Source organism: Coffea arabica, chromosome 8c, assembly GCF_036785885.1.
Source record: "Coffea arabica cultivar ET-39 chromosome 8c, Coffea Arabica ET-39 HiFi, whole genome shotgun sequence".
In the NCBI taxonomy this organism is placed as follows: domain Eukaryota; kingdom Viridiplantae; phylum Streptophyta; class Magnoliopsida; order Gentianales; family Rubiaceae; genus Coffea; species Coffea arabica.
The window spans coordinates 43,976,242-44,000,157 of record NC_092325.1 but is presented as its reverse complement, the minus strand read 5'-3'; the positions used below and the strand labels follow the sequence as shown (position 1 = coordinate 44,000,157).

At 36.9% G+C, this 23,916-nt stretch overlaps 3 protein-coding genes across 7 annotated transcripts; 2 read left to right on the top strand and 1 right to left on the bottom strand.

The window, feature by feature from the left end:
- Positions 1-1,488: 1,488 nt before the first annotated feature.
- On the bottom strand, positions 1,489-16,063 carry LOC113706688 (protein unc-13 homolog). 4 transcript variants are annotated; one of them, XM_027228628.2, is made up of 26 exons: positions 15,494-16,063; positions 15,328-15,392; positions 14,348-14,618; positions 14,061-14,127; positions 13,713-13,857; positions 13,376-13,543; positions 12,577-12,669; positions 12,285-12,494; positions 12,105-12,206; positions 11,158-11,388; positions 10,963-11,064; positions 10,297-10,383; positions 9,994-10,179; positions 9,749-9,907; positions 9,193-9,285; positions 8,471-8,542; positions 7,070-7,187; positions 5,946-6,118; positions 5,103-5,187; positions 4,682-4,819; positions 3,853-3,959; positions 3,622-3,699; positions 3,449-3,544; positions 2,751-2,846; positions 2,483-2,666; positions 1,489-2,149 (listed from the first exon to the last, which is right to left on the bottom strand). In XM_027228628.2, exons 1-26 carry the CDS (start codon positions 15,669-15,671, stop codon positions 2,001-2,003), a joined length of 3,453 nt encoding a protein of 1,150 aa, XP_027084429.2. In that variant the 5' UTR covers positions 15,672-16,063; the 3' UTR covers positions 1,489-2,000. The 4 variants fall into 4 exon arrangements, with proteins under 4 accessions (XP_027084429.2, XP_071919106.1, XP_027084431.2 ...); XM_072063005.1 differs by having other exon boundaries at positions 10,963-11,042; positions 11,163-11,388; positions 15,494-16,062; XM_027228630.2 differs by lacking the exon at positions 11,158-11,388 and having other exon boundaries at positions 10,963-11,037; positions 15,494-16,062.
- An 821-nt stretch (positions 16,064-16,884) lies between these two features.
- Positions 16,885-20,403, top strand: LOC140013688 (replication factor C subunit 2-like). 2 transcript variants are annotated; one of them, XM_072063419.1, is made up of 7 exons: positions 16,885-17,267; positions 18,534-18,640; positions 18,710-18,811; positions 18,984-19,179; positions 19,624-19,752; positions 19,857-20,051; positions 20,134-20,403. In XM_072063419.1, the coding sequence occupies exons 1-7, from the start codon at positions 17,103-17,105 to the stop codon at positions 20,242-20,244; spliced, it is 1,005 nt and encodes a 334-aa protein (XP_071919520.1). In that variant the 5' UTR covers positions 16,885-17,102; the 3' UTR covers positions 20,245-20,403. The 2 variants fall into 2 exon arrangements, with proteins under 2 accessions (XP_071919520.1, XP_071919519.1); XM_072063418.1 differs by having other exon boundaries at positions 16,961-17,267; positions 19,621-19,752.
- A 754-nt stretch (positions 20,404-21,157) lies between these two features.
- On the top strand, positions 21,158-23,691 carry LOC113705692 (large ribosomal subunit protein eL24-like). The gene is made up of 5 exons (XM_027227612.2): positions 21,158-21,271; positions 22,355-22,430; positions 22,622-22,723; positions 22,908-23,056; positions 23,174-23,691. Exons 1-5 carry the CDS (start codon positions 21,261-21,263, stop codon positions 23,322-23,324), a joined length of 489 nt encoding a protein of 162 aa, XP_027083413.2. The 5' UTR covers positions 21,158-21,260; the 3' UTR covers positions 23,325-23,691.
- The last annotated feature ends 225 nt before the right edge of the window (positions 23,692-23,916 follow it).

The window sequence follows — 23,916 nt, the reverse complement described above, 5'->3', positions numbered from 1 at the left end:
TACCTAGTGTGAGTTGTAGGTGGATGCTGCGACACTTGTTGACTTGGCTTGCATAAAACTTGAAAGCCAGCTCCATGTCTGTCCCGTCCCGTCCACTTGAACTCTCGTTTCTTGATCAAGAAATTTGTGGTCGCGAATTTTGCAGTCTAGTGATTATGGAGTACTACTACAACTTTTAAAGCATTAAGCAAATTTTGAGTGCCATTACTAACCACTTAGAAACTTGAAACGGAATTTTTGATTGATGATGAGTTTCTAGACATCTCAAAAGAAGGAATGGAAACACTGAGGTCCCAACTTCTGAGTTTATATGTCCCAATTTTACTTTCTTTATCACAAAAAAGGAAAAAATAACTCAATTTTCAGGAATATCTTGGGGCAAAGTTAAAAGATCAGAAAGAGAGAAGAGATAAGGTGTAGTAATTTACTCGGCAATACAAGTTCTATCGGAGCCATTATAAACAAATTGAGAATCAGGTTTCTGTGCACCCTGCAAATACATTTCTACATCTCCTGCATTGGACTGGGGAAGCAAATAGGCTTTTCCCCCAGTCCTTTTGGCACTGGGTCCAGTAATGCTCAATTTTGAACACATCTACAAAGTTGTTGGTTCTTTGCTCCCTGAAATTTGTTGCAGTAAACCAAAATGGGTATGCCAGAATTGTTGTCCTGATAAAGATGAATCGATACAAGGAAAATGGGAATATAATAGAACAACATTTATAATCTGAACTAAAGGTTAATCATTGCTGTTGCGTCGTTGTAGAAAGTAGAAGGTTCAGAAAAGGTCGCTTCCATCCAAGTAATGGCACATGAAATGCAAATAACTATTGATGCGGAGCGTGCCATCATTCACAAACTGAGGGCTATCAGTTTCTGCCATCACCCATCAAATTCTAACAGATTTGCATGCTCTTCTTTCCCTTTTTCATTGAAAGCTGCTTCTTGTAAACTTTCAGCTCTAAAATCCTTCTAGTTGTAGGAATTGTCAGAGCGGAGAAAGTCAAAATTACCATGCCAGGGTCAATCTTGCATGTAAATTTGATGTTTTCTAACAACATTTTCAGAAAGGGAAGGGCAAAAGATGCCTAGAACTTAGAATGAGCAGTCAGTCACCTTTTAAACTTGATCGATCCGGATCCGGGTCTGGTCTCTCCAACATGATCTTGGGCTATTGACAACTGCACCACCAACTTTGTCATTAACTTATCAAAACTGTCTTTACATTAACATCAAAGCCTGCTATTTCCTTCCCTTCCCTTCCCGTAATGCAATGTTAAAACAAACTAGTGCTTCCCTATGGATAGATACAGTTTACAATCTTCCTAAGTAAGACAGGATATAGCAACGATACTAAATCAGCCTTTCTTATTTTAGAACCATTTGTACTTTCTTAATCCGGTCGAAGAATTTTTTTCTTTTTTTTTTTTTTCCCAAAAAATAAATGATATCATTCATTTATCATTTAATACAAAATATGCTCAAATATTAAAATTTAATACTCAACAATTCAATAAATTAATAAATTTCAAATTTTAGACTTCAAATTTCAGATGCATCAAACGCACCCTAAGTCTGCAGGATTGCCTAGTTCAATATGAAGTTCGGTCAGGAGTCCTACCCTCGAAAAAAATTAATCACAATGAAGATGGAATACCACACAAACAGGAACAAGAAACAACACGCCCAAATTTGCTTGCTAGATTTCCTACAGGAGATGCAGCAACAAGCCTTCGGCGCCCCCCCCCCCCCCCCCCCCCCCCCCCCCAACCACCAAAAAAAAAAAATCTATTTTATGAATCAGCTGAAAGATCCCTTTGGAACGCTGCCTTCACACGCATCAAAGCAAATTTTTCTATACTGCCAGATTCATGAAATCCATCTTGTTTGGGACATGAAGAGCATAGCTTTAATCTGAGGTGCACCAGGCAGGCTAGAGTAGTATTAAATCATTTTGAGTTGCTTCAGAATCGGGTGGGCTTAACCATAACCCAAGCCTTTTATCTCCAAGTAGCTTCCTGCAGCTTCTTCTTAATAGATTTGAAGCTACTGTGGCCCTTGTCCGACCAACGAGCTGATGCACTTCGCCTTATAAGATCCGTCACTAGAACTGATTTGAAGTTAGGCTCCACTCCATCCTCGTCATATTCTACATATCAGAAATACACAACTTAGCAGAACTAAAGTGGACAGAGGAACTGAGAGGCACGTCTACTGTCCATGTAGATGCCAGATGCCAGGATTTTATGCAATCCAAGATACAATCTGACCTCCAGCAAAGAACAAAAATAGTCGGGTAATGTATAAATGAGCTTTGAACAACATAATCCGAAGCCCAAACAAATCATACCAAAACAGACAGAAATATTAGAAGCAAAAAGTAATCATCAACAAATAAAAACTGAAAGTTTAGTTGTCTTGGTTTGAAAGAAAAAAGAGAAAGGGGGGGGGGGGGGGGGGTGTTGCTTAACACGTAGTTTACCTGAAGATGCAGGAAGCTTATATTGTTCCTTTAAAAACTTTGAGGCTTCTCTATCTTTTTTGTGACATACGACTCGTATCAGTGTATCGGCATCACCCAAGCACCTGTGACCAGATTTATGTACCTCTAGTCCCACTGAGATGTGTTGACTCGAACTCATTAACAGTTGGATAACAGATTCAGCCTGTTAAGAGCAGGATTAACAAGAAGATGACAATATGAACCAGCTAATCAAGTCCACAAGGAACAGAATGGTGCATTATTATACCTGAAGGGAAAACAGGCTTAGAAGTTGATGGGCAAATTTTGCTTCTTCCTCGACTAAAGAACGAGGAAGGCCTTCTCCATCAGCTACGAATAAGTCCTGGAGAATAATGCAGCAGAATAATCTACTTTGGAGGACTGAAAGAGCAATTGCATTAACTAAATCATCTTAAGGACAAATCTCCTTTTCTGTAACTTCCAAATTTGTGGAGAGAATTACAAGTAATTATATTTTAAGAAGCATTTGCACAAATGTAGAGAGAGTTCTGCCCTCCGTAGCTTTCAAAAACAGTAACTCCTGTGAGCAAAAGGTGATCTTTCATTTTATAGCAGACTCAACAATATCTTAGAAATGCACCAAGTAGACAATAACCATTAAGGTTGTTTTATGCTACGGAGATGTATTCTACCACTCATTACCTGTTATCCCTTCACCTCCTGAAGAACTTTCAAATTTGTATCCCAGTTAATGTATTCATTTTTATTAGGTCAAAAGAAGATTATATGGGAAAATAAAGTCCACTACACAGATGAAGGCAAAAGAAAGTCTCTTACTATGATTTGATAATATCCAATACTGAAATGGTGTATCATATGTGAAAATACAAACAATAGAGGGATCAGAAGAGCTAGGTGAAGAGACTGATGAACACTTGAGGATGCAAAGAAGACAAGTAAAATATAAAGCATTCTGACACTCACTTTCAACATGTTGAGGTCATCTTCCATCAAAGGAATATCTAAATCAGAAAATGCGCGTGAAGGTCCTCCATCCAGTAACACCCAAACATATCCTTCCTGTACAAGGATGAAACAAATTTTAGGGTAAAACAAAAGGAAGATTGTAAATTTGATTCATGAGCACAACATTATACCAAGGTTGCCCTAAAAATGCTGGAGACTACACGATCTCGTAGTGCATCATCAATCAAACCACAGACTTGATTAAGGGCCTGCAAGGATGCCTCTCAGAATAAAATCAATCCTAAAAATGTCTCAAATGAACGAGACACAGCCATATGGTGAATAATGTGCAATTTGGTAATCATAGAAAGCAAGTCAGGAAAAAAGATAAAAGTGCTAGGAGACAAGTTGTAAGCACTTACGCCATCAAGGCTTGGAAGTAAACTGTCTAAACGGGAATTCTCGACACCACCATGATACAAACGGTACAGGAATGATTTCCTCAAATCCCAGAAGACAACCCTTACCCCTAGCATTAGAGCAATAGTAATGACAATCAGTTTGTCATATTAGCACCACAATAACAAGACTTTGCTTTCTGCATATGGAGATAATGAGAACAATTTCAAGGTTTAAAAACCATAGCAATATTTAAGTTTAGAAAAGTTTGTTTGAGAAACTTATAGAGCAAAATTGAAAATATATAGAAGACTCTATGTATCTGCACATAACAACTCTCACATTAAGATTGAAAACAGTCAGTTATTAGATTTATTAGCCTAGAGAATTATAACCAACTTTCAGTTATAATTTACGAACCATATCAAGTGAAGATAAAAGAGAATTTCAACACCATCCAATGATAACTTAAAATACTGAAAAATCTCAAAACTATATATCTATGCAGCAACACAAGGTCAATTTATCATTTGTTGCACAACAGAAACCCAAGAATGTAAGATCTCGCAGAAGACATTAAGAGTCACAATATCTCAAACTGTCATGTAGACATAATTCTGTTGTCCAGAACCAGGAAAATATAGAAGTAAATGTTCAGTCATGAGAATTAGGACATTCAATAAAAAGTTACAAAGGAAAATTGCAACAAAGTCAACTACTTTGTTTGAAAACAGTGAAAAATGAAGTACATTTTCTGATTAAGATACAAATTTGATGAATAAATTTGGATATGACAGAAGATCACCACTCTGTCGTTATGTTTTACAAATACACGAATGATGCGCTACTTACCAATAAACTCACAGATACTTCTGATAGCATGAGCAGCAGTATCCCTGATGCAGTCAAAGGTGGCAACGAAAAGCTCATCAACTGATTCACTACAGGTATCTAAAATTCTGCCAGAAGTCTCAGGGGATTCCTCTATTGCTGGATGAACGAAAAGAAAAGGATATCACAACTTCCAAATAACTTCCTCAAATCAGTGCCTTTTAGATTTTACTTCTTTTTGTCCGAACCAACAACAAAATTAGAAGGCATGCCAAAATGGCCCTAATGTACATAATTTTTAATAGTTCAGCAGGTGAACCGAAAACTGAAATGGTTTAGTGGCTTAACAGTACACCACATGAAAACTTTAGTGGCTATTTATTTTTCTGCCAAAAACTTAATAACAATTAATGGATCAAATATTTGCAAGTTTGAAACTTACAATGTTCTCCATTATCAAATGGCCCAGCAAATGACCAAGACTTCCTGATGCCATCTTCGAGTGCAGAAATTTGTTTCTGAATATACTGCACATGAAGTAGATAAAGAAGAAACGTAAGACTAGAATTAGAATATTTAATTCATTCAGATACCAACTTGTGGAGAAAAGGCATTAACTTATAACCAATCTTCAGAAATTATTTACTAAGAATTCTTGTTACTGCATCCACTTGGCACCATTCTCTTAATTTAGATATGATAAATGAACAAAATATCTGATGAAGAAACACAGGAAGAATCCACATTAACACCCTGGCAAATGGATACTTATTCATTTTTGAAAAATAAATATACAAAGACAAAACCGACAGAATCTATTGCCACGAAGCATGCTAACTTGATGCAGATCACTATAACTGGATGAATACTCAAAAGTGTATTATCCTTCAACAAAAATCATCTTTTAGTTCCTCAGGCAAACTTTAGGCCTAAATCTTTTTCAGAAGAATTCCTAGGCTATTTTCCCTATAAGATGAACTCGTCCTTTAAATGCTTTGGCTATATCAATCTTCAGGTTTAGGAGATCATAAGAACTACATTTTCTGGGTACTGAAATTCCCCAGAGGATACTCCAAACCAAGTTTAGAACTGCATCTGGTCTGAAAGGTACTGATGCAATTCACCAGTGCCACTAGCTTGTACTCCATTTCGTCATTCATCATGAATAAAAAATGCATTAATAGGGACACTTTCGGATGAAAAAAAAAAGCTTTCTTCTTGTATAACTGCACGCAAAATTCAATGACAGGTGACCAGCAATTAAGATAAATAAATTAGAGCTTACTTGAAGAGTGTTCAATCTGACGCAGAGTTTTGATGTTGTCAATTCATTCAATTTATTGGTAACTTCATCCTCGAGCACAGTAGACTCAACTAGCTTCTTCTTTACTATCGGAAATGTCGTCTCCTTGTAATAAGTCAGAGGTGGTATAGATGGATAGAGATTTTGCTTTCCAACTGCATATTAGAGAAGAACTTCATACATATCAGTGACTAAGGAATTTCAAATTCAGCTGAAATATATTGTTGAAATTCTAGGCAAAAGGTAGGAACATTACATCCACCACAGGTCAAGTTTTAGCCAATAAAAAACTACTCAGACAAGATCTGAAAAAACTTACATGCAAGATGTATCTGACTCTTTTGAGTACATAAAAGCAATATAGATTAGATCACTTTAGTAGCCAAAAACTTACACCCACAATCTCAAATGCATTAGGACACTTAAATGCTAGGCGATTCAACCAAATATTCTGAAATATTGAATTTTTTTTAAAAAAAATTATCTCCAGGATTGTATGTCGACAGAAATCTAGACAACCACGGGACAAATGAATAAAGATCCTACAAATGAACATGCTGTGTACTGTGTAGGATGATCGTCCTTGTAGCATGTTTTTGTTGAGAAGTCTGTGATTTGTTGATTGCGTTGTGCCTGGGGAACGCTCCTTGTATTTTGTATTTTCTTGGGTATTAATAAAATCTTACCTACCCAAAAAAGATCCTACAAACAGCATCTTCCAGATCAAGTTTATTTTGCAAAAGCACGAGAATTGTCGATTGGTGTTATTACAACAGATGGTATCCAAGCTGGTAAAGATTTCGAAAAGAAAGAAGTCCAAATTATGGTACAGATATAAAGGGGCAGAACAGATTATAATGCCTCTCTTTAACAAATACAGAGAGGCATTAAAGAAAGAAGCCACAACAGTTTCACATCCAGAATTAAGTCTAACTCTATGGGGACACAAACACTGGATCATTTCGTGCAACATGCAAATGGAACATATCTAACTGGTTTTAACCTGCTGAAGTGCAAAAGAGGCTCAAAAGATATGAAGACTTGTAAGCAAGCAAATAGGAAAGAATATCCAGATATATGTAAAGTACATGCAAACTGCTACATACCTAATTCACTTGTAACTTTCTGTAAATAAGCATCCAATGTATGAAATATAATGGAAAGCAAAGCCTGCAGGTGTGTAATATCCATTGGTAGTCTCAGCTGAAAAAGTTGATCCAGAGTCTGCAAATCAAAGTTATTTTGAAATAAGAGGCGCAGAAGGAAACATGAAAAGAAAGAACTGAAAGTGGACAATTCAACTGAGGCAGTCAATAATTGAATTATTCTTGTATATTGAGTAGCAAGACCAAAACAGAGGACAAGAACAAACTTATAAACCAAACTTCCCTTGATCTTAGAAACCATCACATTATGTACCATAACCTAGACAAATGGAAACCTTGATATACTTCAGTGAACATTAACTATAGAGACATCACATGAAATTTGAACTTTAGAGATTCAAGAAACATCAATAGTCAAGCTAAGTAAGGTTCCCAATGCAAACTCCTAGTGATTCTACTTCACAGTTGTGTAACAGCGACCAAATGTGTTCGTTGCTGACATTTCAGCACCAGGCACGGGACTTGTTCTCAACAGATTATAATAAAGCTATAACCAGCATTTTTGAAATTTTGGAGTGCAGGCATTGGGATCATTTTGAAACAAAATTAATATTTTTTTAATTTCAGAAAAGTTGCTTGGAGTTCACTTTTTTTTTGGTTGGGTGGGGGGGGGGGCAGGGAATCCCAACCCAGGCAGGAAACCTGCACCATATAAAAGGCTTCAAATATTCCTGGAAAATTACCATTATTTAATGCATATACCAGGGGATATGAATGTGGTATTTGGAAAACTTTTAAACCGATAAGATCTTCACTATGACTTGAAAACTTTCTTCGCCCTTATCAATAAAAAAATTCTGTCAAATTCAAAGAGAGCACATCTTGGGTGATACATATGGACAAGAATGATGCCATCTGCAGAGATCTCCTTAAACACTGAGCATGAATTGGTACGAGGCTTTTACAAATTCACATAAGCTTTACAACAAAAGCACTTCAACATTTTGTTGTCTTCCTATGAACCCTCAGCCTTTAGCCCTCTGTTTGAACATCTCTCTCTTATTGTTACATTTGCATTTGAAACAGAAAATTTTATTAGTACAAGTAAATGCACAAAGCACCAACTTCATAAGTGTCTTAATTAATGACCTTTCTATTGAAACTCCTCCAATTACTACTGAATGCTACTTATTAATGAATAAATGTGGGAAAAAAGGGAAAAAGGGGAGAAAACTTGAATTAAAGAACAACGTATCCCAATGAAGGCAAAAATAAAGGTCAATATGCCGTATCTGTACAAAATTCCCATTCTATAAGCCATCTGTCACCAAAACCACTCTACCTTGCAAGTAATAAGAAAATGTAGCAATAGACAAAAATGCATTAGCAAACAAGACAAACCTCCTCTATGATCCTAAACACTTCAACTGCTGAAGGTGCTTGTTTTTGCTGATGTGACAAAGGTTCCCAATTCTGCAAATGGTAACAATATGAATACACTCAACAATAGGATCACAACTCCACTTGCAGAAGTAAACTGTAACTCGAAACACTACAGCCATCCTGTATACTTGTAAAATGCTTAATTCATGTAGACCAACCTTCTTGCAGCTTAACACTGACTGAACATGAAACATAATGTCTAAGTCTGATAACGCACGGAGTATTACAAGAGAGTTGCAGCTATGAAATTGTTTAAAGAACAAGGAAACATTTAGGCCCATCATATCATTTAATTGAAATATAAGGGAATAGTGGCCAAGTATGGCCACTACTTCCTTTTGGTGTATAAGTATTTATTAGAGAAAGAATAATAGGTAGTTCTGATTTTCAATCAAGACAATTGACATAAATTTGCATCAGAAAAAGAAATTAAGGCATTCAATGAAGGTTAGAGCAACTATTTCAGCTATAATTAAATGTAATCTCAGAATTAACCACCCCAAGAAACAGATCCAAGAAGAGGACTAATACAATTTTTACAAGTGTAAACGAAAAGACATAAGGAGCAGGCAAAAGGGGTTTGCCCATTTACTTAAGGAAATTTATCTTTTTAACCCTTTGGACTATGGAGTATAAGTTTGTATTTTGCTCTTAGGAATGTAACATAGTATCGGACAAACCTCAAGATCAAAAGCACGTGCAGTCCATTCCATGACACGTTTATTCTGGGCAATAATCCAATCAAGGATTAGTGGCCTCGAAATTTCTCCAATCTGCACATTAGGAAGGACCCATCAGTACATAAGTAAAGCCTAACATCAAAAAACTTCACTTTGCACACCAAAATAAAGGAAGCTAAAAATACAGAACCATTAATTACTTGTATTAGTTCTATGAAACACATTCTTTACAGCACAACACTAAGACAAGTTCTCATGCATCGTTGACAAGGTGTCAAAGTTTTAGTAATATCAATATCCATTATGCATAATGCAAGCACTTTAACTCTGCACATAAAACACACACTAAAAAGTTGTAATCTAAAAAGATTCTGATGTAAACAGTCACACAAAGGACGCCACATTCCTATCTAGCAATTTCAGAAAATCGGATATGTAACAATATTGCAGAATATTCCACCAAAAATAAATATAGATGTTTCCTAAAGCCTAGCTAATTGACATTAACACTTGAAGAAGCTGACTACAGCGTGTCAACTAAATTATATAAATAGACCTGATAATGGATAAATTCTTCACTGAACTGCAAAGTCAAGCCATTTTCTTGACATGCAGTGCAGTAAAGCTCAGTAAGGCAATTCTCCAATTCGTTGGCTGCAGGAAGTACTGCTCTAACATCTTCAGAAAGGCATGATACACTCTGGAGAAATGGCCTCTGAAAGTCATAAACATGAATTAGAGAACATCAACCAGCCACAAGAGGGATAAACAAAAATGGATTAGCTCTAAACAACTGCCAACCAGTTTTTCGCCATAAAAACGGTGCAATCTTATGGATGCAGCTATGCCAGCTTGAGGATACCAATGACATAGGACAGGATAATACATACTGAGCTCCCTCTCAGCAATAATTTTAAGCTCACTTGCAAGGAGGGCCAAGGGATGTGTCCTATCTACTTCAGATCCGAAATATATATTATCCATCACCTGAAATACCAAGACATCAACTTTTAAGCATTACTATGTTGCCACACTATTTTGTCAATAATAGTAACAGGCATCCACTAAAGAAGTAAATATCTGAGACCATTTTACGTGATTTACCCTCATGCATGCAGCTTCCAACGACCGATCAACATATCCCTTCACTTTCCTCGATGTACTCTCCCCCAAATCATCAGATTCTATAAACTGCAAGCATGAAAGATTGTCTAATCAGATCTTATATTGATTAGTGGTTCATCATGGAAATTGCACCTTTATTTGTCTTCTAATATCATCAAATAATTTAATATAGAAGTAACCCATTAATTAAGAATGAAAAAGAAAATGTTAAGTAACATGCAGCTAAAATATGTGATAGCATCAATAAAAAAAATTCTCCAAAAGATAATATTTCCATAATTCTAAGGATCCCTACATTTTTTTGAGCAGATCCCTACAAATTGAATAAGGGGTAGAAAAGAAAAGGGATTAGGAACAAATACAGTAAGCATCTAGACTTCTTATTTGGGACAGACCACAAAGTAAAACAGGCATGCCATTGTGTGCGCATGCGCTCACACAGAGAAGCAACCTGAAATGGTAGAAGTCACAAACCAACAATCCAACTAGCAGGGAAACCTCTCTCTGTAACATTTCCAAAGGAGCCAAAAATCGAATTCCTGAAACTGCCAAATCCTTCCCTCACACAATTATTAACATATGAAAGCAATCGAAGTAGAACTCACTATAGACCTGAACTAAACAATTTGGAATTAAATGAATTACCTTAAAATGCTTGCTGGCATCAACTCTGCAAATTTTGACTGCCATGTTCATCACCCCTTTAAAGAGAGAAGATTTCTGAGGTACAAAAAATGGTCTCTTCAGCTGAAAAGTCTTTCATAAATGAGAGACCCCAATAAAGCAGAACTTGAAAATTCAAAATTGACAAAATTTTACATCTGAGCATCTCAAGATCACCTGAGAGAAATGCAGATGATAATCTTGCAGTTTAATTTCACACCAAGAGCCAATTGAGAAAAATATAGACTGCACCAAGTTGAATTTATATTCATTGCTGCCAGATGTAGCTGAACATGATAAACTACAGATATATTCATCTTCCCTCGGTTCACTAGCTTCAGAGAATAGCGATTTCTGCATTACTCTAATAGCATACTCTAATAGCATAGTCTCCTCTGTCCCAACAAACTTCCATTAGAAAGAAACCATTTCAGAACTCCATGAATTTAAATGAGAGAAAGAAGCAAGCAGAAATTTGCATTCTGGAGACCATAAATTTATATTTATAGGAATTAAGTGGACTGCACAGAAATAACAGATCAAGGCAGAATATACAAGCAGATATCCTTGCTAAGAACAAAAGGTGACATTATTCTCCTATTATTGCCAAGTATTTTATTACATAGTAAAGAGAGGAGATCATAATACAGAGGCTTGTTACCTAAACTGACTTATACAATAAGAAGACACAAGCAAGACCTGTATTGTATCAGTACTGTATGTAATCAAATGTGGGAAAGAAGCAAGCAGCAATTGGCATTCTGGAGAATTATAGAAATTAAGTGCACTGCACATAAATTCATATTTATAGGAATTAAGTGCACCACGCAGAAATATCAGATCAAGGCAGTATATGCAAGCAAATATCCATGCCAAGAGCAAACAAATGACATTATTCTCCTATGATTGTCAAGTATTTTATATCATAGTAAAGATGAGAGATGAAAACATGGAGGGCTTGTTAGCTAAACTTACTTATACAAGTAGAAGACACAAGCAAGACCTATATTTTCCAAGAGTTGCGGACCCCACCACATCAGAAAACCCAATATATGTCCATACTCAAATAAACATCAAAGAAATTAACGGGGTTTGGAAATTAATAGCTTTACCAAAATGCATACCTGTTTAAAAAGCACCCACACGTACAAAGCACTATGCAATTTCTGTGTGATACCCAACAAAGGCCAAGTCAGCTTCACGATCTTAAGGAGTTCATCAGCTTCCTGTACAAACCAAAGTAAGAAGAGTGTACGTCATGTATATATAAGATAGTACAACCTAAAAAACAAACACAGTCTCACCTCTATAAGCTGGCCATCTTCCAGAATGTCAAATAAGCCAAACAGTAGCTTCATGTAAAGCCTAATATTCATGTGATATGCAGAAGTCCAATAGTATGTTTCTCCTTGAATACCAAATCGTCCGGGCTTAGATGATAATACGCAGAGATATTGTTTCAGAGCTAATAAGATCTCACTCCGCTCCGAAGGAGACATATTATTGTCCCATTCCTACAGCAATACATAATGGCTGCTTCCAATAAAGAACAGATTTTAGAATCATAAAAGCAAATCTGCCAAGGGGGAACAATACCTCAGAATTCCTAATTTTTGCAACCAATTGTCCAATTTTCTGCTTGTCAGCCACATCGTTTGCAAAGCAAAAATATCCCTCAAGAATATCAGCCTATAAGAATGGCATTTCAATCAAGATCACTAACAGGAAACATGTGTCAACAAGTTATTGACAAGTTCACTTAGCTACAGGGTTTATCAGTGACAAGTTCACTTAGCTACAATGACCCCACTGTAAGAAAACTACACAATCTCCTCAGATGTGAATATTTGTTTTACATACTGGCCAACAAAACTATTCAATCCCTGTATCCATCTAGAAATCATAATAGAGTACATCACCAGGGATTTTATTCACCAGAAAAACAACCCCAAAAAATAAGTGTCACTCATAAGAACTAATCCATCTGAGCATGCAAAGCTTTCCTTGCTAACATCAATTTCTAGTCAAAGGCTATAAATATGGATTAAAGGACATCTACCCAAGGCTCATGGTTCTTGAAATTCAATGCACATTACCCCATAACCAACAGCATGACCAAAAGTAGAGATAAAGACCAATCAAAAATTCAAATTAGAAAATCAAACAAATTTATCAAGAACTTCTTTCAAAAAGAAACCAAACTTTTATACGATATGAGGATTGAAAAGACAGAAGGAATATTAAGCTACCAAAAATGCAAAAGAATGATAAGTCCACCGTGATGAGTCCCTACGGTGGAGTATAGGACGCAATAAGCTCAAAGTAACACGAAAGACATAACTTTGTTCAAGCAGCAAGAACTGATAAGTTAGCAAAATGGAGTAAAAATCATTACTTGTCTGTTCTTCCAATGAGTATACGATTTTACACTTGGGAAGTCAGATCTGAATGTGCCATTCAAAAAACCCAATGCAATTTCTGGAACACTAAATTGTCCCCATGCTTTCACTGAGGCAAACTGCACCAGACGTCGCCTAGCAAAGGTATCCATTACTTCAGAAATCTGACCCAAAAAAATTGGAAAAAAAACCAAGATTTAGCTACTCGTATATCAAGGTCATAGAGGCTGAATTGTGAAACTCTAATACACAGAGATTAAAGACATTTCATGGCAAAAAGAGCCATCAGTAGTTAAATAGCAACCAAAATATAAAATGGCACAATAAACTTACTTGCATTTGCATGCGAATGGTATCCAGGAATTCTACATGCCTTTCAGGAGATTGAGACTGCAGATATTTACCCTTTTTGGTCTTCAACCCAGACAGAAATTTGGGATTCTTGTCTTTCTTTCTACTCTGAATTGAAATGTCAATCCTAATTTTACAAGAAAAGATATGCAAAGTGCATAAGAATCGAAAAAAATGAATCTTACATAAAATTAACCAGTTCAAAAAGCAGCACAGGAACAAAAAAAAAATGCAGTTCACATGTGAACCAAAAGCACCCAAAAACTTAGCATACACTCATACACGCATGCACAAACACATGCACACGAAGATAAAGAGAGAGGAGATTACCCAGAAAACATCATACATGCAAGGCATGCTTCATAAGCAGATTCCCGCAAGTCATCGTCCAGTAATCCTTCACAAACCCTAAACTTATTATCAGTTTACTCACAAGCCAAAAGTCTAGATATCTAAAGAGCAGTAATACACACCAAGAAGTGATAAGAACTTAAAATGAAATACACCACTGTTATTTTCAACCTCCAAAATAAGAAGAAATTTGGGACATTTCTCTGCATCTTCTTTCTTTACATATTTAGGTTATGATAAGTTTATTTTGAAACAGAAACATATACCTGTCCGCAAGCTTGGTAAGCCAAGGTCTGGAACGTCCACCATAAGCACAGGTTCCGAAACAGTATTTGCTACATTTGCATGGTTCACCCCAGATTCAACACCAGATACAGAAACTCTATGACAAGCTGAACGATCTCGCAGGCTGGAAGTGGATGATCTACCATTGTCAAAGTAATTGGCTAAAACTGGAGGTGGTGGCCGCCGAGGAGGAGATCCAGATGATTGTGGATCTGTAAGAAGAAAATAGAAATCCCTTGAATGCAAGTCCATCTGCAAGAAGAAGCAGTTGAATGAATATTTCAGAAATATAATTTCTCTGATTACTAGATAAATAACAGGGTGGATGCAGAACTGATTCCAGTACAGGACAGTACTTCAATTTTAAACACCTCAAAAAAAAAGAGAATGCTCAGAACCAAATGCCCATGGCAGAACATCTTAGGCTCTCCATCCTTCAACCGCAGGAAACACACACTGAATCTATGTTATTAGTAAACACAAAACATGAAAATGCAAACAATGAAAGTGGTTATTTACCAGACACCAGATTTACAGTTCCAAGCAAAGTGCATTTCATAGTTCACGGAATCTGTTCACACTAAATAAGCCAAAATATCCACTTGCTAGCCTTCCTCAATAGAAGCTGTAAACACCAGTCTTCTCAAATATACAAACAGAAATTGACCTTCATACCTGTTACACTAACATGACCTAGTTTTTGCAGCTAATAGACCCTATCTTTTTTGGGCCATACACTTAAAACTAAGTCGTAAAGAAAAAAATATGATTAGCCGTAAAGAAAAATATATCATTTGGAGTACGTTAGCAGGCGTGCAACTAACTAACCAAGATCCTTCCAAACAGCAAAATTGAAATCCAAGAAATCGAACCAAATAAACATAGTTTACTCGTAAACTATCCAATTCAGCAAGTACATCAATTTAAGAAAAACCAAAATAAAAAAGGAACTTTGGCTTACCATTATTGGCAGCTCAGATTCTTCATAGTATTTCTTAGTTGCTAATGCAACATCCAGCACTCCACCTACTCAAAAAGATCCATACACACTAGAAAAATTAAAAAAAAAAAACTGCTACTAATAAACATAAACGCTAAAGAGAATAGCAGAAATGAGAGGTTGTTACCGGATTTAATGGACTGGAGAACGTAGTCGGCGCTGATAAAATCAAGATTAACGTCAGAAATCGAAGCAGAAGAGCCTGACGGAGTTCGTATTTCTCTAACTAATCCTGAAGATAATATGAATTCCAGAAGCTTCCGACGATCTAAACGGTAGCGTTCCAGCAGAGAATAAGCTTCCATCACCGGCCGGAGTAAGAAAAAGAGAGGCGGCGACAGAAAGCTGGCAACTTGGAGACTTAATTCTGAAAGCAAGTGGAAAGAATAGTAGTAAGAAAACGAGTGAGAGGTGTTTGCGGAAATGCCGAGCTGCCAACCCAACTTTGAGGTTTGAACAACGAAATGGTGCTAATGGACTTGGTATTGGGTAGTGGTGTCCGCCCGGCAAGCACCCGACTGGCGATATGATTCCGCATCATGACTTTATCGAGGAACGCCAAAATCAAAAGCTCAAAAAGCTAAAGTCAAATTTCTTTCTCTCCCTCTTTTACTCGTTCTTAATTTTTTTTTTTAGCCTCTTTCTTTTTTGGCCCCAGCGTCTGAAGACGTGTTTCTGGATTTGGACTATGTGCACATTGTCAATAGCTAAATATTACAATGACTTTTATTTTGTTTTGTAACAAAATCATCCTCTGATTCGTCAAATTCTGAGTAGGCTAATGTAACAAACTTTTGGCAAGAATGCAGACTTTTGCCAGTACATGGGATTCAATCGTGATTTCATGTTTAATGTTTTATATTATATTATATTATTAGTAGAAAGCGTGAAAGAGTGTGAGAGAAATGCATAACGTTGCCCTTGAAAAGGGCTTAAAGTAATGAAACATGCCACTTTCTTTACAAAGTGCCTAATTTATGACAAATCAACTTTGTTTGATGATAGCACTTGGTCCAAGAATGCGAATAGAAAGAAGTATAAGAGATTCACCGTGCGTGCCAAGATTAGATGACTCGTTAAGGAAAGGAAATGAATGAATTGAGTGGTTCGAAATAAAGTAGCGTAAGAGATTTTAAATTCAAATTCTCTCACTTATACTTTAAAAAAAAAAAGAGCTTATTAATATTCATAGGTTAAAATTCGATAAGATTAGAAAGTAATTACCAACAAAATTCAATAATGATGAGATCAGATTACAACTCAATAACATCATAAACTAACCACAAATTGTGAAACAGACACTAACATATAAGTTAGACCAAATGCATATATATGTTTTGGGCAATCATTTGTGCTAATATAAAGAGAAGTTAAAATAAAAAGAAAGTACGGACAAATAAAAAAATGAAGGAAAGCTAAAACCTTTTTTTTTTTTGTTTACAAAAGAAAAAAAAAAAATTTGGTACATCTATGGTTTTGAAGAAAAAAATGAAAATCCGAAAAAGTGGTTTCTACGGTGAGGGAGCCTACGCTGTGAAGAAAGAGAGACAACATTCGAACGACGTCGTCTGAAGTGGTGCTCTATATCATTTCCCTCCAAATTGAAATTGGTGGGGAACCGAGAAGGGTTTTAGACAACCTTACCCGAGGGTTTTTGGCTAGTTTCTCAGATCAAGAATATTACTGGAGAGAAGCTCTGTGAAGCAAATCTTTGCTCAGATTCAAGGAACAGAAAAATGGCATCCTCTTCTTCTTCTTTAACTTCTAGTTCGGGCCCAGATATTCCATGGGTGGAGAAGTACAGGCCCACTAAAGTAGCTGACATCGTCGGAAACGAAGACGCGGTAGTCAGGCTCCAAGTCATCGCCCGCGATGGCAACATGCCCAACCTCATCTTGGCCGTAAGCGATAATCCCTCCCTTCGGCCCCCTACTAATTTTTTGTGTTCTGTTTAGGAATTTATCTCTTTTTTCCCTCAATACCTGCTAAGAATGCTAAAAGTCGCTGCATTTACGTTTTTATTACTTCTTTTGTTTCATATTTCATATGGGTTTTTTTTTTTGGAACTCAAATTGGTGAAAATTACTGAGCTAGTTCGTGGGTTGTAGCCCACCAAAGATCATTTTTTTGTTAGTTCTTTTGAAGGGGAGGGTCAGGGGTGCGAGGGGAGAGTGAAATTGAGACCCTTAACAATTGGGTTCCAGTTGATTCGACGCAGAGTTTAGTAGAGAGTGCTACAAGGAAAATCAAGGCTATGGAAAGGAGGGAAAATATGAATAAAGTGGGGATTTGTAGAATTTATCTTCCAAAGCTTTTGGCTTTGAACACAATGCTTGGTAATGCCTCTTGCTACATTATATCTTTCAGCATAATTCGTTTATGACCAGACTTCTAGGAATGAGTAAGAAAGTTTTATAAACGCATGAATATCCGTCAGGCTGTTCTTTTTACCTGTTATTTTGGAGGCGTGAAATCAATTTGAGAGTCTGCATATTGCAAACCTGGTTTAAAGCTGTAAATTTCTCTTGTCACAATGGGACAAATCGTATTGCTTCACATTACTGAACGGTGTGTGCCTTAGAATTGTATTCTCACTGCATAAACTGACTTGTTTAAGGTGTTAAAAGATGAATACTGTTTAACTGTTCAACTTAGTACATAGTTGTGGTGCAGAGTTTTAAGGAAAATCAAGCTCTTCAATAGATGGAATATAGGAGAATTTCCTTTTTGTTTAAATTGCTTGAAAAGGAATAAACGGTGATCAAAGCCTGTAAATACTTGCTAATGACTTCTACATGCCTGCTGTAAATGTCCATTGCACTGCTTAAGGGGTATGGATGCACTCACTTGAATCTGAAAATATCATCAGCAAATACGAAGAGCAGGCATTAGTTGCTTCATCGTCTATTTTGTCGAGTTTTATAACACTACAATTAATTGGGAGATTATGTAATAGTAAATTCCTTAGTTCCACAAAAATTTCCTAGCAATTTAGGATTTCTTGAAAAGATAACCCTTTTTTGACCTAAACATGTTTGGAGAATATTAATCACTTGAACATCTTGGGATACATATAAACTGCATTTTTCTTTATCTTTGCTTTTGGTCATTATTTCAAAATACAAAGGAGACTTGGTACTGAGCCTTCTGGAATGCATTTTGTTTAGGGTCCACCTGGAACGGGTAAGACCACTAGTGTTTTAGCTCTTGCACATGAACTTTTAGGACCAAACTACAAGGAGGCGGTTTTAGAGTTAAATGCATCAGATGACAGGTATGTCAAACACTTATAAAATGATTTTTGATCACTTCTTGTATTATGTTAACCCTTCCTCTTCTTCAGGGGTATTGATGTTGTTAGAAACAAAATCAAAATGTTTGCACAGAAAAAAGTCACTCTATCTGCGGGCCGTCATAAGATAATAATATTGGATGAAGCAGACAGGTTAGTTTTTCCTTTTTTTTTGGTGTTCTTGGCCTATTGATATTCCCCTCGTTTAACAATTTTATTCCTCTTCTATCTTTACAAGTTCATTCAATAGTCTATAGGTTTAGCAGTCATACTATCGTCTGTGTTCAATTGGTTGAGAGATTGCATTGCTTTATTGAAAAATTAGCATGACATCTGGAGCTCAGCAAGCTTTGAGAAGGATAATGGAAATATATTCAAACTCCACACGCTTTGCTCTTGCTTGCAACACATCATCAAAAGTTATTGAACCAATTCAGAGTAGGTGTGCCATTGTCCGCTTTTCTCGATTAACTGATCAAGAGATTCTCAGTCGTCTCATGGTAGTGGTTGCAGCAGAAAAGGTACATTCAGTATGAATGCCTGGTACAGATTAGAACACATTTCCTGTTGTGTAATTTAATGCATTGTTTGTACTTTGTCATATTGTGCATCTTATGTTGCCGTGATAAGTTCCACTGTAAATTATGCTCTTTACTTTGTAAAGTCAAACAGGAACATGATGTCTGTCCATGTTCAGCTTAAAAATCACTTCCTAGCTTCATGTCACTTCATTACCAATTTCTAATTAAGGAAATGGCCATTCTTTGCTCTTCTACTTCATTAGTATATTAAAGTTACTGCAAATAACATTACGATATGGAAATATGTAACCCGGTGTAGTTTGTCGCCCATGTTTTTTCTTATCAAAAGGAAGGAAAGAGAGAGCCTCAGAGAATCACCAGTATCTGAGACATCGCTTTATAAGTATCTGCAATACATTATTGATGTTTTGACACTCATAGCAGGTACCTTATGTTCCAGAAGGGCTTGATGCGATTATATTCACTGCTGATGGTGATATGAGACAGGCCTTGAATAACTTGCAAGCAACAAATAGTGGATTTGGGTTTGTCAACCAAGAAAATGTTTTCAAGGTTACGAGTCTTACACCTTAATTCCTGCTTAGTTTTTATCATCACTATTTGGCCAATAGTATTTTTCTTCTTTGCTTCATTACTTCTTTTGGATGCATATCTAGGTTTGTGACCAGCCCCATCCCTTGCATGTGAAGAGTATGATACGCAATCTTCTGGAGGGAAAATTTGATGATTCATGTGCTGGTCTAAAGCAGCTTTACGACCTGGGTTATTCTCCTACTGATATAATTACAACCCTTTTTCGAGTCATAAAGAACTATGACATGGCAGAATACCTAAAGTTGGAATTCATGAAGGTATGCATTTTATAATCCATATTGTTGATCTCCGCCCGCCCTATCTGCAGCTTCATTCTCATTCTGTCCTCCTTGTTCACAGGAAACTGGATTTGCACATATGAGGATCTGTGATGGAGTTGGTTCATATCTTCAGCTCTGCGGTCTGCTTGCTAAGCTTGCTCTAGTTCGAGATACAGCTAACGCAGCTTAGAGTTATATGTACATGATAGTTTCCCTTGGAAGACCTGGAGCCACTACTGTCTGCTTGAGCAGTTTTCAGCTGTAAACTTCCTGGCCATGAATCATGCTTTCACCTGCACTTGGCACCTTTTGTCTTCTGATCATGAATGAAGATGTGTGATGATGATAATTATTGCGGAACCTCTTTGGTTCCACCTTCCAATCGAGCAAATTAATGAGAAGACAGACGAACTGTGCACGAAAATCCGATAAATGAAAAAGATCAGCGCGGCTGTTCTTAACATGTAAACGAAGAGGACAAAACGTAAAAGGCTATTTACCTTAAAGGGCTCTTCTCTGTGTGCTAAACGGCATATGCCTGGGGGGTAAACCCGGTATTAGCTGACGATAAAAGTTTAATTTTTTATAATTTTATAAGTAAAAATTTACGTAATTCAAGGATAGATGATGATAATAACAGTAATACGTTTGAATTTTATAATAGGTTTATTCCCTCTATTTTCTGTGCTTATCACGTATCTTTAGGACACAAAATAGAAAATGCGTTATATTAATTTGTGTTTTCCTTTATATAAAAACAAAATAGAGATAAAAAAAAAAAAAAAAAACTGCCATAAATTTTATTATGCTTGATTTTCTTTAGATTTTCCTTTCTGTTCCCTTTTTGAAGTCGCAGCCTGACCTAAGATCCTGACAAACTTATATAGAATGCATAGGAATCGTCTGCTGTCGCAGGGCTGAACTTTGGACACTGGGCTCAGCCATACCCGCTAACTGGACATCCGTCTACTGCCTGCCAATAGAGATCCAACAACACTGGGCTAGAGGTTTACCAGGCGGGCTCCTCAAAAGGCCCAGATTTGAGATCCATAAATCTCTCCAGCCAAGGCCCATTTTGAGAGGGGGGAAGGCTCTACTAATTCTTTCTTGGACGTGGGTGTAGGGTTCAGGCCGTCCCAACTCCCAAGCCCCCAGTCCCCACGTTTAACAAAGTGCAACAGGGAGTTCAGCTGCAGGTTCATCACCATGGTTCTCAAGTACGCTTTCTCAGTCTCTATATTCTCTGTGTTTTTTATCCATGTTAACTTCAAGAGCATTAGATTGTTTATTGCAGTACGATATTTCTTAGCATTTACTCTATTTCAATTTTTTTGACTTTTTTTTAGCTGATACATAATCTATACGAACACTAAATCTGATTTCGGATATAAGATTTTTTTTTTTTTTTTTAAATGGGGTTGTGATTTTCGTCATTGTATTGGGATGGAGGCCTTTTTAAAGGAAAAAGCTCTGACATGAGATTATTGGTTTCGTCTTATTAAAGTTTATTAAGCTTGAAAGTGTCCATGGCTCCTTTCGAGCTTGAGTTGAATTTTTTGTGTTTTAAGTGCCTCAAGAGGGCCAAGTAGGCAGCCATGCTGTAGGGTTGGGTGGGTTTCTTTTTGCATTTTTTCCTTTCCTGATGGAAGAAGAATAACGATGTACAAGAATGGCGGGCTTCGAAATTACTGAGAAGTCTGGGAACTTTTGGGAAGTCTTGCTAATGAAAGTTCTGATTTTGTGACAAAAGTAACATGCAAAGTAGCCCTTTATGCTTGGAATCTTGTTTAATCCCTAGTTTTCCTGGTTTATGATCTAATACTTGATGAGAGTCTTGAGAGTTCCATTACCATAACCTCAGCCATTAGTTGGATTTGGCGCAACCAATTACATTGGACTAGGCATTGTGAGTCTCCAGTTTGCATGGGCCAAGGAGGTTTGCCGTTATTGTGGAGTTTGAACCTCATCCCAAGCCAATAGTAGTAGTCCCTCTGAAGATGTACTTTTAAGAGAGGAGATAAAAGGGAGGGGAGAAAATGTTTATATTCAACTGATCCACAATTTTTTGTGTTATTGCATATGGAACCAAAGGGCCGGCTTCTTGGTGCTCCAGTCTTAACCTCTATTTCCTTGTCCGATATAGCCCTTAGATAGTCCTGTGCACATTGGCCCTTCTTTTATGCAATTTTACCTCTAAATTTTACTCAACAGCGGCTCTTTGGGTTCCCAGGATATTTATGTACTTTTTGCTCTATTAAAACTTATCTGAGTACTTAAACTGCTTAGTCGTGTTTTATCAGAACTGAACTATGCCGCTTTAGCGGTGCAAAGATCTACCCTGGGAAGGGCATCAGGTTTGTTCGTTCAGATTCTCAGGTAATTTCACAACATTTACCAGAATCACTTAAAATGGCATCGTCTATTTACTATTGCCGAATTTGTTCAATTTCTCATTACTCTTATGTTTTTAAAGGGATGGATTAATTTAGACTTTCTTCTATCTCCTACTGTGTATTAGACTGAGGAATTTCTTTTCTTATCTTTTTTAACATTTCTTTTAATTGAAGGTCTTCCTTTTTGCCAACTCAAAATGCAAGAGGTATTTTCACAACCGCTTGAAGCCGTCAAAGCTTACATGGACTGCAATGTACCGGAAACAACACAAGAAGGTAGTTCATGATTCTGGTTGATCCCTTTGCTTTTTATTTTTTTGTTTGTATCATGAAGATTGCTTCTCATATGTGTGCGCGTGCGTGTGAGAGAGAGAGAGAAGACTTTGCTTCTCCTGAGATAACATTGCCAGGTTTTCTTTATGTGTCTGAATTATTTGATTCCTTGGTGGACATCTTGTAGGACACTACTACTGAAATCTTGAAGAAAAGGCGCCAAACTACAAAGAAACCTTATTCAAGGTCCATAGTTGGTGCCACATTGGAAGTTATCCAAAAGAAGAGAACTGAGAAGCCAGAAGTCCGAGATGCAGCACGTGAAGCTGCTCTGCGGTACGTGCAATATGTTTTGTAGATAACTTTGTGCTTGCAGAAGTAGAAGTGAATATAGGATATTCTGTGGGATAAATCATGCATTTGACACGTTATGACTGTGGAATCTGTGATCAGTGAAATCAAGGAGAGAATCAAGAAAACCAAGGATGAAAAGAAGGCCAAGAAAGCAGAAGTTGCCAAAGCCCAGAAGTCTACAAAGGGTGGCTTGTCTAAGGGCGCTGCACCCAAGGGTCCTAAGCTTGGAGGAGGGGGTGGGAAAAGATGATCTTCTCTCTAGCACATTTGGGTTGGATGTTCGAACAAATTACACTCCGGCAGCTGTACCATTGGTTAATTGACCACATGCATTGGACTTCATGTTTTGAGTGTTTGCACTTGGAAAATTTGAAGTGGATCTTTTTCGAGGAAACCAGTATATCTGCTTCTCTACATTTCTGTTGATTTATGATGAAATATTCACATGTTAGAAATCTGGAAAAATAACATGGCATGTCTGTTAATTTGGTAGGTAGAGTTAATTTGATAACTTGCCCTTGAGTGGGTATAATTGGATTACTTAATGATAAAGCAGCATTCCCGTTGTTATGGATATAGCTCCTGCAATTGCTGCGGCGCTGCTGCCCTTTGATCCACTCCCATGTTATGTTTTTCTGCTCTTGTTCTTGATAGGATGAAATGGACAGTTAGAGCAAGTCGGGTTATTTATGGTTGTAGCATGGGCAACAAGCTGGCTGCGTTGTGCGATTGTGACATTAGCCAGTTTTAGGAACCTTAATAAATAAAGTCTGCTTCTTGATTGTTGGGTTGGGCTTTTGAGTCCCCAGCACGCGTGGATGTTAAGCCCTCAAGGGATCTAT

Coding starts and splice junctions, on each gene's coding strand:
- LOC113706688 (XM_027228628.2), bottom strand. CDS start 15,671: ATGGAAGCTTATTCTCTGCTGGAACGCTACCGTTTAGATCGTCGGAAG. Junction 12,495..12,576: donor CAAAAATTAGGAATTCTGAG/GTATTGTTCCCC, acceptor GTATTGCTGTAG/GAATGGGACAATAATATGTC. Junction 10,180..10,296: donor TGGAAGCTGCATGCATGAGG/GTAAATCACGTA, acceptor TTGGTATTTCAG/GTGATGGATAATATATATTT.
- LOC140013688 (XM_072063418.1), top strand. CDS start 17,103: ATGGCATCCTCTTCTTCTTCTTTAACTTCTAGTTCGGGCCCAGATATT. Junction 18,812..18,983: donor ATATTGGATGAAGCAGACAG/GTTAGTTTTTCC, acceptor TTGAAAAATTAG/CATGACATCTGGAGCTCAGC. Junction 20,052..20,133: donor TAAAGTTGGAATTCATGAAG/GTATGCATTTTA, acceptor CCTTGTTCACAG/GAAACTGGATTTGCACATAT.
- LOC113705692 (XM_027227612.2), top strand. Junction 22,431..22,621: donor TTGTTCGTTCAGATTCTCAG/GTAATTTCACAA, acceptor TTTTAATTGAAG/GTCTTCCTTTTTGCCAACTC. Junction 22,724..22,907: donor ACCGGAAACAACACAAGAAG/GTAGTTCATGAT, acceptor GACATCTTGTAG/GACACTACTACTGAAATCTT.